The 15,950-nt window shown below is 57.4% G+C and overlaps 1 protein-coding gene and 3 non-coding genes across 10 annotated transcripts in view; all 4 read right to left on the reverse strand.

Moving 5' to 3' along the window:
* Positions 1-2,385: 2,385 nt before the first annotated feature.
* The window catches only part of Prrc2b (proline rich coiled-coil 2B), a 38,826-nt gene continuing 25,261 nt past the window's right edge, over positions 2,386-15,950 (reverse strand). Inside the window, exons 19-31 of one of the 7 annotated variants that reach the window (XM_063244065.1) lie at positions 15,184-15,266; positions 14,633-14,821; positions 14,305-14,502; positions 13,884-13,970; positions 12,599-12,703; positions 12,307-12,499; positions 11,518-11,615; positions 10,611-10,738; positions 10,016-10,256; positions 8,716-8,871; positions 7,717-7,808; positions 5,747-5,828; positions 2,386-4,576 (exon numbers count right to left, since the gene is read on the reverse strand). In XM_063244065.1, coding sequence (XP_063100135.1) covers positions 4,442-4,576; positions 5,747-5,828; positions 7,717-7,808; positions 8,716-8,871; positions 10,016-10,256; positions 10,611-10,738; positions 11,518-11,615; positions 12,307-12,499; positions 12,599-12,703; positions 13,884-13,970; positions 14,305-14,502; positions 14,633-14,821; positions 15,184-15,266 — 1,787 coding nt within the window. In that variant the 3' untranslated portion in view covers positions 2,386-4,441. Of the gene's footprint in view, positions 4,577-5,746; positions 5,829-7,716; positions 7,809-8,715; positions 8,875-10,015; positions 10,257-10,610; positions 10,739-11,517; positions 11,616-12,306; positions 12,500-12,598; positions 12,704-13,883; positions 13,971-14,304; positions 14,503-14,632; positions 14,825-15,183; positions 15,267-15,950 lie in introns of all 7 variants that reach the window. The other 6 variants (XM_063244064.1, XM_063244063.1, XM_063244062.1 and 3 more) reach the window with 6 other exon arrangements.
* LOC111757099 (small nucleolar RNA SNORD62) lies at positions 9,367-9,451 on the reverse strand. Its single transcript, XR_002791482.1, has one exon. It is a non-coding gene; the product is annotated as a small nucleolar RNA SNORD62 (small nucleolar RNA).
* LOC111757097 (small nucleolar RNA SNORD62) lies at positions 11,800-11,885 on the reverse strand. Its single transcript, XR_002791480.1, has one exon. It is a non-coding gene; the product is annotated as a small nucleolar RNA SNORD62 (small nucleolar RNA).
* Positions 13,096-13,181, reverse strand: LOC111757098 (small nucleolar RNA SNORD62). Its single transcript, XR_002791481.1, has one exon. It is a non-coding gene; the product is annotated as a small nucleolar RNA SNORD62 (small nucleolar RNA).

The following is a 15,950-nucleotide window of genomic DNA, read 5'->3' on the forward strand; positions in this document are numbered from 1 at the left end:
ACTCATGCCGCTGAGCTAAATCCTCAGCTGTTTTAATTTTCTTATCTGCTTTGTGAGCACTGTATTAAATGCTACAAGCCTTCTTTGAATAAATGTGACTCCTTGAGGCACAGATATTGTTACATTTTATGCTTCCCTTACAGTGGTGGTGGCAGAAGTGAACACTACCACCTGAACCCCAATCTAAAGTCCTTTGACCCTTCATCACCCAGACTGGGCTTGCTCTTTCCCCACCCAAAGGACAACATAATCCTTTCCTGCTTGACGTGCTTTCTCCCCAGGATGGCAACATGCAGGTCACGTCAAAGCACTGAGCCACCTCCTCACTGAAGTGGGGAGACAGGTGCTGTGCACACCCGGATTCATCCACAAAGAGGAGACTGCTCGATGCCACAGCCCCACGAAGAGGCACCGAAGGGCAGTTTCCATCCCTGTCTCCCTAAGCCGAGCTCTATTAAGGCATTCAGGCCAGCCACACTGGTTCTGTTACAGGTCCGTGAAACAAACTCCTGCCTGTAGTTAGGTGTGTGTCTGTCTCTCAAGTGGATGGAATGCAAGGGACACAACCTGAGAAAACATGCAGTTTTTTTTTTTACTTTTTTTATTTAAATAAGGAGAGTTCTTTCATATGGAAAGAGCTAGTACAATCACATATTTGAAAGGAGAAACAACAGGTACTGAACTGGAGGAAAGGGAGAGTGAGCGGCCAGCACAGCCGGGTGAAACCCATGGTTCTGTTTCCCATCCGAGGTAAAATGTCCCCAAACACGTACAGACAAGCCGCACAGTACACGGTAAGCCATCGTCTGCCCTTTCAAATATCTGGTCTACATGAAAAGACAAAGAGGAAAGGCCAAAATGAAAACAAAAGAAATAAAAAAAAGAACCCGCTCAAAAACCAAAACCCTCCCCCCAAGTTCTTTTTACTACACAAGGCATGAGGTCAAAAGCTTGGAGTATAGGATCCCTTTCAAGCGGTGGCAGAAAGGAGCCTTGACAGGAACCCCCACTCCGAGGCTCCCCGACATGCTCAAGACAGGAAGCTGCTGCCACCGCAGAGGCCATCGAGCAGGCCAGGGCGGAGACACAGTGATGCACAGCTCTTCCATGCCTTGATAATCACTAGCCAGACATGCGTTGGTCCTGGTGGAGAACACAGCGGGGTGACAAGTCTGTCCCCAGCATGGAGCCACTCGTGTCTTAGGTCACCTGTCTCCTATTCAGAGCTGGCTTTCTGGAAATCTGCTCTTCCCTTTCATCGCAGAACATGATAAAGCACACATACGCCAGTATCCTTGGTTACCAAAGGCCATTTCCAGGAGACCTTCTGGCCCAGGTTGCTCTACACAAAGCAAAAGGACGAGAGGTTTGGAAGGCCACCTGCAGCTCCTGGGCAGAGGGGAAGCCAGTGGGTGGCGGAGAGGGGCTTTGAGGACCGGCCCAGCGCTGCCTCAGCACCTGGTGCACGTTCACCGCCTGGACTCTGGGCAACAGTCACTTCTACACTGTGCCACTGACCATCTGAAGGCAGATCCAAAAGCCAGAAGGGCAGTGGTGACGCTCAACAAGCTACTCCGGGTATCCCTACAAGCAGCTGGCGGGACCACAGGTTTGGGAACTGAACCAGCTTTTCTGGTTGTGTGACAAAAGTCCTCCTTGGTTTTCCCTCTTAAGGAACCCAGAACCAGAAGTTCTGTGAATTCAGTTTGAAACAGGAAACAACAGTTACCAAAGTCAGACCAAATGCAGCTGGCAGCAGTTTTCAGAGGGTGATGCTGAATCCCAGATGCCCCATACTTTCCACTCTAATGAGCCATCACCAGGGGACCAACACTGCTGCAAAGTCACTGGTTGCCAAGCAACAGGCAGCGACTGGAGGCAGCGTCATGTGAGGACCCTGCGCCTCCCTTCCCCCACTATCAGGAGCACAGGAGGAGCTGGGATCCACCTATTCCAGCCGAAGGCTGCACTCGGTGGCCTGGCTGAGGCTTATGCACACAGATGCAATCTGAAGATGGGGGCTGGAAACCAAAGTAAGATACCGAGTCCTATTACCTTGAGCTTGGCTCTAAAACCACATGAAAGAGAGATATTGCACCATAAATCATCTCTGCACTAAAAACTGCGTTTAATCAGACCATAGAAGGGGCTGGGATGCTGGGCGCCTGGGGCCTGTCCTCTGCCCCCAGTCTAGGTTTAAACCTGCATCTCAGCAGGGAAGAGCCTACAGCTGAGGTCACGTAGTGGCAAATGCACTGGACTTTACATGCAAACCCCTGGCCTTTCCTGCACAGAGTAATCAGACATTATATATAAATAGAGAAGTGGAACGTTTACTTTTTTCTTTTTTCACCTAGACCTACAACATCAATACATATAAATAAATTCTAGTGTTTTTTGTTTTTATTTAGGGCGAGAAGGAGAGGAGGAAGTACAGGGTGCAATGGAGCTGAGATCAGGTGACTTTTTTCTTTTTCCTCCAACCAGAAGCACTGTCCTCTTTACGGCAGGCTCCCCCCGCAGGGCGCTGCTCACGTTTGTGACGCCATCCGGGACCTTTGAGTGCACCAGCATCGGACGGACAGGTCTGGCTGTTTCTAAGGGTAATGGGAAGAGAAGGCTGCATGGCTCCAGTGGACCAGACTCAGCCATTGGCTGCCAGTGGAAGCAGGGAGGACAGGACTCATCACAGGGACAGTGACCGGACACTTGCATGGGGAGGAGAAGAGCAATGAGAGACAGGCAGACCAGAGCTGGGTCACCAGGTGGGCAGCCCTTTGCGAAGAGGCAGGAGTGAAGCCCCTGCCACCCGCAGGGGTGGAGACCACCGAGCCGGGCAGGTGTGAGGTGGAGACAGTGCTGCCTGCAGGTGAAGCAGAGATGCATCTTGCGGTGAGACTGCCCTGTTCAGAGGCCACCCAGACTGTGCCATACTGCATGCTGGGGTGCAAGGTAACATCTCCACCCTGCTACACTGACACGGAAAATAACAAAGCTGCTTCGGAGTACCTAAGGCGCTCCCTCCCGCAGGCTCCACACCGGACACAACTCAGCGCTTGGGCAGCTGTCACATCCATGGTGACAAGGGCAGGCTGTGGGCTCAGCCGTGCCCCGGCACACGCAGCCAGCTGTCCAAGCCAGGGCCTGGGGACCCCACAGGGCACACCGCAGCTCCCACAACAGGGGGCGGGCTAGGGACTCTCCAGGTGGTGCAGGAACTGCACTTTCCCGGATGGCTTCCTTCTGTTCCTGACTTTAAAACAAGCCCAGAGCACAGGGCTCCTAGCAGCCTTCCCTGAGCAGCTCTTCGGACTCGGCGGGCTACCTGCTGGGGGCTGCTGGGCTTCTCTGGAATAAAGACCCACCTCAGTTTGACTGGGGTTTCCCAAGCCAACCAGGAACACATCCCCTGGCCCTGCTTCAGGAACCACATGCCCTTGCTGTGGCCACTAAAGAGATACACATAATTGACTACCACTGATGGCTGTCAGTGACACCGCGGGCTCCCGGAAGCGGAAGAAAGGAAGGGACAGGTCACGAAGGCTGAGGAGAGGAAGCAGACAAAAACAGTGGCCCCCGAAAGAGTGGGTGCAGGGTCCTGGAGCTCAGTGCACCCACGGGGCCTGTGGTGTGTCCGTCTACCACTTGTGCCATCTTGGCCCATCTGGGAAATGACAGGGACCATACCTCCGCCTCCACAACCTGGCACCCCACAGTCAGTGTGTCCATTTGCTTCAGCAGAACCCAGGCCAGAAATCCCCAGAACCCTCCGGCTGTATCCAGCTGTGACACTACCTCCCCACTCTGCTCCCCCGCTGCCTCTAGTGGCAAGCAAACCCCAGAGCGCTCACAACTGTGTCCTCCGGCAGCGACCCCCAAAGGTGACCAGCGTGGGGAGCATGTTAAGAGTCATCTCTTAAGGTATCTCAGTGACACGCTGAACAGGATGAGGTAAAGGCGACCACGAGGGACAGCAGAGAGGGCCGGGGAGAGGACAGCGAGGACCGTATAAAAGTTCGGCTATACAGACGTAGCTGGCGTTTTGTTTTCCTTTCCTCTTTGTAAAAACCTTAGCTGCTTTTTAAAACAAAAAGCCTCAGGCTAAAATGACCCAGCTGCCAAGCCACTGTGGCTGGGGTGCGGCGGGTGGGCAGGCTGCGGTCTGCGGATGGCAGGGGCTCACTCCAGTCACAGGGAGGCAGGGACAAAGGGAGGGAGCCTTTGCTTTTGTCTCAAAGCGAGCAGGTTGATGCCACGTTTCCGCAGGGCGAGCTGGTTGACGTGGAACTTCTGGGACAGAGGAGAGGAGGGACTCTTGGTCAGGCCAGGTGGATGCTGGATTCGGGGAGGTTTCCGAGTGGTGGCTGTCCTGTCCAGGTCAGAGGGTGGCACTGTCCCTGCTGTCCCTGCTGGGGTGAGGTGAGGCGGTGGTCAGGCAACGTCAGGCTTTACTCTCTTCTACTTTGACTGCCCGGGGTTTGAGGGGGCCAGTGCGCTTCATCTGGGGGGCAGCAGAGGGGGCCTCCTGTGGCTTCATGGTTCCCAGGCCAGGCTTTTCATCCACTCGCTGTTTGGCCTTTGGACAGATGAATGGGAAAGAGAGAAAGTGACCCAAGTGCAGAACACCTGTTCACAGAGGCACAGCCTGCACTGCTCCCTTCCTGCTCCTCAGCCACCAGGGAAACCCGCCTGACTTGATCAGACAGAGAAGTCACTCTAGGAAAGAACCTGGTGTCTGTCCGCTCTGTCCTCACCCTGCGGCACCGAGTGCAGTGATTTGGAGAGGCAGATAGACACCAGGTCCTCCACGAAGAACTCAGTGATGGGCCATCCAGGGCAGATGAGTTCCTCAGCAGAACCTTTTCAAATCAGGGCACACCAGGCCCCACGGGCTAGGGAAAGCATCTAGCAGTTTCCAGTGCACCCCACAACACAAGCCCTCAGAATCCCCGGCTGTCTGCAGAGGGAAGGGGCAGGCCACTTAAGTCCTCCCAGACCCCTGACCGTGACCAGGCCATGTCCACTGTGCAGAACCCTTCCCCAGAACCCCAGCTTGGCCTCGAGCTCCACAGTCAAGGTTCCAGTGGTCTGCAGCTCTGCATAGTGGAGGGCGGCCCAGAGCAGCCAGCATGGCCTGGCCCTCCTTGGGTGCCCACAACTCTAGGGGAGCTTCAGAGGTTTCTCCCACAGGCACCAGGGAGTGACGCCCAGAGAGACCTGGCAGTGAGGGGCGAGATGAGAGCAGCCGCCCTCCACCCAGGTGCTGAGCTCTGGAGCCCCGGCATACGCTTCAAGGAGGGAAGAGCACAGTGCCTGCAGGAAAGGATGCTGAGAAAGCCTACCAGAAATCGCAGGAGCAGAGTCCTCCCTGGGTCCCACCCGGCCACGACAGAAGTAAGACACAGCACTTACTAGAACTAGCACGTGCACACACCCCACTCCTGGCACTAACCCCAGGCCTAACTGGGTCTCCCAGAGCGCCATTGCAGCCCCACATGGAGGGGGGTCCCCTGCTGGCGTCAGTTCCTCAGAAGAACCAGCCTCCCTTCCCCACAGGACAAGAAGGATCCAGGCGCCCATGAGGAGCAGAAATGCCCTCACCAGGAGGGGCTCGGGCAGCCAGCATAACTGCTAGGGCGCGTGTCGTTATTAAGGGGCACTCGATGTAGTGGACAGTCCCTTCTCCCCCGCACCGGGGGACGGGCCTACGTGTTGGGGCTGCAGGGTCTGGAAAGCCATCTTCTACCTGTTGCACGTAGGGTCCCTGCACAGAGCCCATGTTAACTGCTGATCCAGAGGGCTTCCCACTGGGGCTAGCAGAGCTAGGCCTGAAAAACCAAAGGCAGGGGTTGAGAATACACATGCGTCACCATGGAAATGGAGTCACAGTCTAGCACGCAGGAGGCACAAGGATGGAAGGGCCCTCAGGCCAGAGGCACTCGCCCTGGGCCACTGGAAAACTCAGAGGGAAAAAGCAGCCGAGACAGCCAAGGACACAGGGACAGTGGTCCCTGTCCACCTTGACTCTGCTAGTGGACGCACCTAGGAGAAAAGCCGAGGTCCTTCTAAGGGTGCCCCACACAACCCCTCATACCGGGGGCATGAAGTAGGTGCCGCAGGAAAAGGTGCTGCAGTCCAGAAGCCTGAGTAGGGCTGCGCAGAACCCCACGGGACCCAGACTCCGTGCTAGCGATGGCTGCTCCACCCCACCGGGCCTTCTTGGGCACAGCATGCCCAGTTTCCACAAATCTCTGGAAACCCTGCACTATGGAGCTACAAACCCTTCACCTCTAAGAACACAAGCTGCTGGCTAAGTTTCCTAAATACATTCATCCTCTGGGCACGGTGGCACACCTGTAATCCCAGCACTTGGGAGGCTGAGGCAGGAGGATTGCTGCAAGTTTAAGTTAATAACACAGTTCAAGGCCAGTCTGAACTACACAGTGAGACCCTATCTCTAAACAAATAAAATGCTCTAGACTCTCGGCCAATGATACTCAAATCCTTTACATGACACGCGTAGTATTTACGGGTAACCTGTACACATTCTCCTGTGTACCTTTTTGGGTGTGCTGGGGGTTGAAGCAGCCGAGCCTTGTGCAGTCAGCCACACTCCCAGCCCCTCCTGGATATCTTAGATTGTCCCAAGATTACCTAGCAACGCCATACAGTTTATACTGCATTGTTTCACGGACACCATGGTCGCCCTCTCCTCAATTCCTTAGCCTCACAGCTACCGGGGCCGGGGCCTGAAGGTCCTCAGGACGCCGCTGCCTTATTACACCTTTGCCCGCCGGTGCCTGCTCTTTTGGGACAGGCCCATGGCAGACGCCGCCTGGGACCCCAGAAGGCTGGAGCAAATGCGAGCCCCTAACGTCCCCTGCCCTTGTCTCCATCCCACGCCCTGGCCCCTGCTCTGGACACACAGTCCTGCTGCGCTGCTAACGTGATGGGTGATGGTGGGAAACAAACAGCACCAACACAAACAAAAGGCGAAGCCAAGACAGCAGGAACAGAAATCAAAGATGGAATGGGGGAGGAGAAGCCAGTCTCTGTCTCGGGACTCGTGGGTTGAACATGCAAAGCAGTCCACGGCGGAACCCCGCCTGACCCACGGGGGGCACAGGGCAATGGTGACAGCGGGTGGCAGGCGGAGCCTCAGTGCACGGTATGTGTCGGCAGTGACTCTGCACTGGTGTGACAGCGCAAACTGCAGGTTGTGTTCTCTGTTGTGAGGGGCCCAGGGATCTCCATGTGCACGAGAGCTGAGCACGCCCACCCTGGCGCCCAGGGCCACAGCTGCCTTCTCACAGAGCAAACGCCACCATGGGTCTCTGCTGTGACCCAGCAGAGCTGCCGATGAGGCAGGCTGACAGCCCCGGGGTAGGAGGGGGACACAAAAGCAGCTGCAGGAATGGGGGCCCCATGGCCCCCGTGACTGGGCAGAGAGAGCGGCCCAGCAGGCTGTTCTCTTCTGCCTCTTTTAGAAAAGCCCTCCCATCCCGAGCGCCTCATTCTGGTGATAAAAGCAAACCTGGTCTCTCCGAGCCCCGCTTCCCTCCCACAGCGAACGCAGGCACAAGCCCACCCCAGGGACTTCCCGGTGACACACGGATTCACCATGAGGATCGGGCCTCGGAGCTCATCAGCAGAGGGCCCAGGGAGCCTCTGTGGGTCACACCTACTGCGCACTCGGCCCAGCCCCAGGGTCTGTACCTGTAGGTCTGTGGCGATGGCACGGAGCCTCCCGTAGGAACATTCTGTTTACTGTCGGCAAAGTGGAAGCCCTTCAGCTCCATCTGAGAGGACTAAAGGGACCAAGAAGCAAACTGTCATCGGAGATGGCCCGGCCCTCATGAACCCCAATGATGTCCAGGGGTATCCACCAGAGCAGCAGTATTTTTTTTTTTTTTTTTTTTTTTGGTCTTTTTTGTTTTTATTGGTACCTGGGATTGAACTCACGACTGCCTGCTTGCAAGGCAGGTGCTTATACTGCTGAGCTAAATCCCCAGCCCCCAGAGAAGCAGTATACAGACTGTTAATCGCGGACTGAAAAAGAGGCTTCTGAGAGGGAAGGACCGTCTGCCTGCATCTGAGTTTTGTTGTCATTCTTTTTTTTTTCTGTTTCTTTTGGGGACTGGGGATTGAACTCACAACCTTGTGCTTGCTAGGCAGGCGCTTGAGCCGCTGAGCTAAATTCCCAGCCTGTTGTCTTTAAAGACAGGCTCTCACTGTGTAGGTGAAGCTGGCCGTCACCTTGTGGTGATGGTCCTACCTCAACCCCCCAAGTGCTGGGGCTACAGGCGAGAACCACCCACCAGAGTTGGGTTTTTAAAGCAGGGCAGGAGAGCTGCGAATGGCCACAGGGGACTGGCCACACTGTCGGTGTTTCCCCAGTTGTCACCCACAGCAGAACCAGCTGGGCCAGTCAGAAATACTGGCTCCTGGCCCTCAGCCTTGGGCAGGCACACTCAGCTGGGGCCTGGGGACCTCCATCCGGGTGAGGCGCTGGTCTCAGCTGCACGTGAGCTTGTTTTTATTATGAGCTAGCACAGAAAAGGAGGCATTCCTGACCTCTGGGTGCTGGCAACTGCCTCATAGGAGAGCCTCGATCTGCTGAGGCCGAGACCCTATACCCAAAGCCACCAGCACTTTCTACACAGTGAGCCCCAGCTGGGTCCCTTGCCCAGACCACAAGGGGTGGGTCTCTTTTACCTCTCTGCTGGTGTTCAGGACTGGTGGCTGGGACCCAGGTGGAGGAATCCTTCGGGGGGCCCCGACGGAGAGGCTCTGCCCTGCTGGCAGCTGAATGGACTGTGGCAGGATCAGTGGCTGCTGCCCGGAGCCATACCGAGGCAGTGGCATGGTCAGCTGCTGGGCAACAAAAGTCAGGAAGAGGAACAGATGCCGGGGAGAAAGCCCACAGCACCGCACACTGTGCTGCCAACCCCACCTCTGCATAGCTGCACGCATCTGCAGCCCACAGAGCCACACCCCACAGGGCACAGGGGAGCCCCCAAGCACCACTGGTCACAGCTACAGGCTACTCAGGGCCATGTGTGTCCCTCATGGGCTGCGTGTGGCTGGGAAGGAGAGGATGGAGTACAGCAGTCTGGAAACAGGATGCAACACTGCCCCAAAATTAATGGTCAGACTAATTCTAAAGATCCAAGTCACACAGGAAATGTGGGATCTTGGTGTCCTGAGCGAGACACCAAAGTCCAATCAGCCGTGTGCTACTCAGATGACAGAATAGGAAATAAGCCCTGGAGGGACCGAGAGGGTCACTGCGAAGCACGCTGTGCCTGAAGAGCAACAGGTGCCCACAAGCCTAGGTCCAGGAGGAGCAGGGTGAGCCACTCCACGTCCCCATTCCCTGTCCTCCTCATCGCCCTGCTGCCAAGTCCACACTGAGGGGTCAGAAGGATCCACTGGCATCAGGTCACTGAGACCCAGGGCACCATGGACTCCGGCTCTCGCTCCAGCTCGGAGCATGGCAGGCTAAGCACAAAGGAGGCCAGGACACACTGGCACCAGGCAACACCGGCCTGGTGTGGGCTCTGGGAGAGGACTGCCCAGTGGGACTGTGGGAGCCTGGGGGAACGTGGGGATGGCAGGACACTCCACTGCATCAAAAGGCAGAGCCCAGATGACCTGCTGGAGGTCATGGGTGTGGGGAGGGGAAGAAGCACAGGGACCGGTTGTGACAATCTAGACAGAGGGTGGACAGACCGGTGGTGCAGTGGACAGGAAGAGGCCTCCACACAAACACAGGATTTGCAGCGTGGGGTGGACTTCAGTGGCCCTCCCCACCCATACAGCCATAGTACGATCGGGGAGGATGTGGCCTCCAGCTAGGGAAAACAGGGTCTCAGAATGGACTCCCCGGCAGAGCTGAGGTCAGCACATCACCAGGTCACCAAGGCTAGGTCAGCACACACAAGAGGCAGTAAAGGGTCAGGGAGGCCACAGAAAGCAGCCCGCTGCTGGAAGGCAGGGGTGACCAACTCCTGACCTGCGGCAGCTGAGAGTCCAGCATCTGGGAGGCACCCAGCCCGGCAGCCTGGCCAAGCTGGCCTTCGTAGACCAAGGCCTGGTTTCCACTCATGGGCTGGTAGGGGGAGCCAGATTGGGGCTTCACCATCTCCAGGGGCTGCATGCCCGGGAACGCCGAATATGGAGGCTTCAAGGCCGTACCCCCAGACAGGATCATGGTGCTGGGCGGCGACAGGCTGGGGTGCATATACACCTGAGACCTGCAAAAGCCGACAGACAGCATCAGGAGGATGTCCCACCCAAATCCCCAATGCCTGCCAGCACCAGGATCCCCAGGGCTTGCTGGAATACAGGTCCCCACTCCCCCACAAGACCCCCAGGGGGCCTGGGTGACCCGATGTTGCTGGTCTAGAGAAGCCATGTAGACGTCCACGCTGTGCCACAGGAATACATAATGACGCCAAAGCCCAGGACCCTGGGTGCACCACAGCAGGAGGGCAGTGGGGGAGAGGACACTCTGCCCAGGCCCAAGGCAGAGGAACGCTGAAGCTGTGGGACAAAGCGGCGTGAAGGTCCAAAGCTCCGGCCGCGCTGCAGTCTGTGTGGGTGCTCACCTGAAGGGCTGCAGGGAGCCGAAGATCTCCTGGGACTGGGAGACGGGCAGCCCACCCCTCAGCCCGAGCTGGGCCTGGGCCTGCAGAGGCGTGTGCAGGGAGATGGGGATCTGCTGGGCAGCAGCAGCCTGTGGACAGAAGCCAGCAGCTGACCAGACGCCCTCCCAGGTGGCCCTGCTCTGAAGCCCTCCACGCAGCAGGTGGTGGCTGCCTCTCTGCCCAGTGTCCAGTATAGAGTCCTGCCTGGGCTCCCTTGCTCTGGGGTTGAGGCCACCAGTGAAAACCGGGAGCAACTCCAAGCCACTGTGCAATTCCACATGACAGCAAAAAGGAATCCTGGCTGCAGGAATCATCAGAGGCCAGTTTCAGACACTTAACACCAAACAGACCACAACAGTTACAGGTGACTGATGCAGCCTCACAACACTGTGAAGTTCAGGCCTTCAAGACAAAGGTAAGGCCACAGCTCTGTCCAGACCCTGAACCCGCACTGGGAGCAGACCCTGTTGGATAGCCCTCCACTGGGGGCTCTCGGCCGAGAGCTGACGGGAAGGCCTGGCCCAGCTCTTGGGGGGGGACGGCAAAGATCATCCGTTCCCAGCACAAGCAGGGCAATCCCGCATGGAGCTGAACACCTGCGTTTCTACCTCTTCTGACACACCTGGGCCTGGGGCTCAGGCCCTCCTTCTCTACATCAGGAGACCTGGTCACAACGAAAACTGTTTCAGCTCATTTCCCAGCTAGGGTGGGAGGGAGGACTCGCAGTGAGGCCTGTGGTGCTCAATCCTTCTTCATCCTCCCTGGTTTATTCACTCAATAATACCCTCTGGCTATCATGCATCTTGAGGGAGAAGCCTGGCCTGGGCCGAGCCCTGCCCCTGCCCCTGCCCCTGGCCCTGCCCCTCACCTGCTGGTAGCTCTGCTGCTGAGGGATGGTCTGAGGAACCAGCCGGGGCTGACTTGCAAACACGTGGCCGTCCAGGTACAAAGGTGGGAGGTGGCTGCCTGGAAACGACCCGGAGACCACAGCAAAGAGTTAAGCTGGGCTGTGGCTGACTGTCCCCTTCAGGAGCGCTGCCCACCTTCCCCAGGGGACGTGGTTCCCTGCTGCTGGGCATGGCCTCCCGCTCACTGTTCACCCAAAGCCCCCGCCTTAGGGCAGGGCGTTTACTACGGGGAGGCCGCCAGGTCTCTCAGTCACTGTCCTCCTCATCTCCCTGCTATTGAGTCCACAGTGGAGGGTCAGAAGGATCTATTGGAATTCCATCATGGAGACCTCGGCAGCTGGCCCTCAGCATCCCTGGGGCACTGACTTCCCAAAGGATAGTGACAAGCGCAAAGGCAGTGACCACTGCCAGAGAGCAGCACTGTCCAGCTTCATGGTGTGGCCACTGCATGTGGCACTGTCACAGGCCACTTCTGGGAAGCAGGCTGTGGCCCAGTGAGCTGCTCACTGCCAAGGTGGCACAGCCCTGGCACCAAATGGCTCGGGCTCTGACTCAAGGCTACTGCCCTTCCTGACAGTGGGAGGGAGGGCCTCACTGTGACCTGAAGATGGGAAGACGGGGTGCAGCTGTGCAGCACCCAGGAAGCCGTGATCACCAGACTTAGGTGGGTAAGTCAGGGCTTGGAGGGACACAGTGCTCGGATTTGTTAGATTCTGGATGACAGAAGCCCGGGCCTGGCTTGGACATACCTGGCATCGAAGCAGAAGGTGCTACAGAGGCCACAGGCATGGGTGGCATGGACACTCCGCCGAAGGAGCTGTAGTTCACTCCGTTGGAGGCTCCCACCGAGGACGGAGGCTGAATGCTGGAGCCCGCACCTCCAGGGGAGCTCTGCTCCGGCAAACTGGGGGAGTTTTCCCAAGCCTTGCGCGCAGACTCCATCTTCCGAGGCAGAGAAGGGAAGGCTGCGGATGACTACAGGGCGTGGTGGGGACCCCGGGCTCCTCCCCCACCTCTCCATCCAGTTCAGGGCCCAGTCACCTTCAGTGTGAGGTCAGCAGTGGGGAAGGACATCGGAGACAGGCCGATGGCCCTCTGGATATGATGATCTCGCCGGAGAATGGGAATACTCTGAGTTAACCCTGCCTGGAGAGTGGGGGAAAGGACACCGTGGAGACCCAGGCGGAACAGACAGAACAGGCGACCCATCGCATTGTGTCTGCAGTCCCACTTGCATGCACCCACGACTGTGACAGAAGTCCATTGGACCTCCTATCATCAGATTTGTCACAGAAGCCCGTGGACAGCCCTGCAGAGCCCTTCACTCTGGCACAGCCAACTCCAGGGAACACCCAAGTGCCCTGTGCTGCCTGGCTCAGAGAGGCCCAGGTGTAGCAGGAAAAACCTGCTGTAACTCGGCCCCATAGGGAACTGAAAGGTCGCTGGTACACAGGTAGGAAGGGCAGTGCCAGCCCCGCAGGCAGGGCCAGAGAATGTGACAGCAACGCTGAGAAATCTACATGGTGAGGGCCGCCCGGTCTCTCAGTCACTGCCCTCGTCATCTCCCTGCTTTTGAGTCCACAGTGGAGGGTCAGAAGGATCTATTGGAATTCCATCATGAAGACCTTGGCACTAGCCCTTGGTGACAAGCATGGTGATGTATGGGCAAAAATGATACCGCTGGGGCTAGAGATTTAGCTCAGCGGCATAAGCGCTTGCCTTGCAAGCAGGCAGTTGTGAGTTTGATCCCCGGTACCGATAAAAAGGAAAAAGACAAAAATAAAAAAAAGATACCGCTGCTGGAGGTCACACTAGTGCCTGGATAGGGAAACCTGGTGAGCCCAGGACTCGCTGTCACTCGATGCCTTTCAACACTCCGCAGCGCTGATATTCCCAGAAGCCTTTGAGAAATGCTGTCCAGCAAGCCTCACGCATTCGGCAGGTCTCTCCTGCCCCCACCCACCACATGGCCTGAGAAACGTCAGTGCACAGCGGGCTGGGGCCCTGAACAGGGCACAGGCCTCTGGGGTCACAGCGTTCAGAGCCAGGCTACAGGGACCACGGAGGATGGGCATGCAGGGTCTTTCCTGCTTTGACTCCATCCCCTGCTGCCCATCAGAAGTGTGCACGGGGCCTGACCATGCCTGGCCCACAGAGACTGCAAACCAAAGAAAACGACCATCCCGGACCGTAGGGATAACATCACCCCACCAGAACAACCAGGCATAGTTAGAAATAGTTGTGACTCTGACACAGGCAGGGGTGAGCTGAGAGAGCACACGCTGTGAGTGGGCGGGTTGTGGTGGGGCAGAGGAAGGGGACTCACATTACTAGCCAGGGCATCCTGCAGTTTCACAACAGGATTCCCTGCAGGTCCGGAGGCAGAGCCGGGCGGCAAACTGAAATCAGAGTCCTGGAAGAAGGACACAGAGCTGCTGTCAGCCTCCTGGCTCCTCTCCCCTAGACACCTGCATACATGCAGAGCCTCTTTTGTGCCTCCAAAGCCCCCGAGCAGGAGGAAGGACCCCCTACAGGAAGTGGCCCTCACTCCTCTCCCGTCCTTGCCCTGGAGGTCTGCAGCCCAGCAGGTGTCAGTAAGGCCACCTCTAAGGCCATCCAACAGCACTGGCCCCAGATTCCATGCCAGCCAGCAGCCATCCCAGACGGGGCTCAGCTCCCAACTCTCCTGGAAATAGGCCCCCGCTTTCCAAGTACCAAAAGAAACCAAAATCAAAACAGAGCCGCACCTTGGGGTTCACTCCAAATTCAATGGGTGGCACCGGCAACACGGAGTCCACGTGAATCTCCACCCCATTCACGGGTGGCACCACAGCTCCCTGCAGCCGCTCGGCCCCCTCCGAGCCCTTCCGGTTTTTCAGAGACCGCTCGTTGCCGATGGGCCCCGGTCTGTGCTCCTTGCTCTGTCCCGAGCTGTGCTCTGTGTCCTTGGTGGGAAAGCAGAGGCTGAGACACATCCATCTCTAGCTTCCGTGCGTCTTGGTACGGGGGCAGAAAACAGGACAGTGGCCCCTTCGGCGCAGGCCCCAGCCAGCATGGCAGGGATGGCCAGGTTACCTTCTGCTCAGACTGCTTCTGCACCTGCTCCTTGTGGCCGTCAGCCTTGGCTTCAGTCAGGCCTGGCCCACTCATCTCCTCCGGCTTCAGAGTACCATACGGGGAGCTGCGCTGTGAGGAGGTCGCAGACGACTCCCGGGACTCAGCGCTCAGGTCCACACCGCTGTCTCCCTGGCTGCTCTTAAAACCCTGCTACGCGGAGCATGGATGGGTTAGCGCCTAGTGCCTGCTCCTGACCAAGGCACCTCAAGGTGAGACTGTGTGTGGCACTGACACACAGCCCGTAGCCACTTGCCCTCTGGCCCTGGCTCTGGCCCCAGCCCATCATGTCCAATAATGCACACAGCCACATGAATGCACCGGGCTGCCCGCTCCTGACCACCAAACCCCAAGTACCCTCCAGCCAGCCAAGCTCAAACCAGAGACCATGAAGGGCCGCCCTCCTCCCGTCTCCCTACCAGGAAGGGGGTCTCCCTTGTAGTCCCCCGCTTCAGCAGGGACCACACAGGGGCCAGAGGCTGGGGTGAGCATGGCCCAGTACGCACACTCACCTCGGCACCACTGGGCTCAGGGCCACTAAAGGCGGTGACAGCTTTTCTCCAGGAGTCGCTGGCTGCCGCCTGCACAGGGAGGGCTGCGAAGCGGGGAGACAGAGAACACGTCAGAGGACACGTGGTCTGCAGACACAGGTGCAGGCTGCGGGAAAGGAACACAGAGCCAGGCCCTATGCCGGCCTCGGGTCCCATCGATGATGCCTTAGGAAAAGCTCTCACACACGGGAGTGACTCTGACAGCTCGTTCACCCAGTGTCCCCAGGTTTCTGGTCATTTCTTCGGGTTTTTGTTTTCATTTTGAGGTCAGGTCTCAGTTTGCAGCCCAGGCTGGTCTCAAACTCACAAGTGACCCTTCTGCCTCGGCCTCCTAAGTGCTGGCCCCACGTGAGCACAAATGTGCACCTCAGCACTCTCCGACTCCATGCTGCTCCTCCGTGCATCCTTGTCTGCGTTCTGCATCACCCACTTCTGCCGTAGCAATGCTTTCACTCACTTAAGCTGTCCGTCTGGCAGCTTATATAACGTCCTTTAAAGGTCCAAGCAGTGTTGCTGAGAGTGTGTAAGCTTGCAGACCCCCAAGAATCCCACAAAAGCCATGGACCCTAGGTCCAGGAAATTTAAAAGCACAAAAACATGGTGCCACTTATCTTTACCCCAGCACTCAGGAGGCTGAGGTAGAAGGACTGCCACAAGTTTAAGGCCAGCCTGGGCTACACAATGAATGCAAGGCCAGGCAGACCTGGACTTTGTCTCAAACAAAACAA

Source organism: Cavia porcellus, unplaced genomic scaffold (genome assembly GCF_034190915.1).
Source record: "Cavia porcellus strain 051 isolate PalLab524CR breed Dunkin Hartley unplaced genomic scaffold, mCavPor4.1 scaffold_49, whole genome shotgun sequence".
Taxonomy (NCBI): domain Eukaryota; kingdom Metazoa; phylum Chordata; class Mammalia; order Rodentia; family Caviidae; genus Cavia; species Cavia porcellus.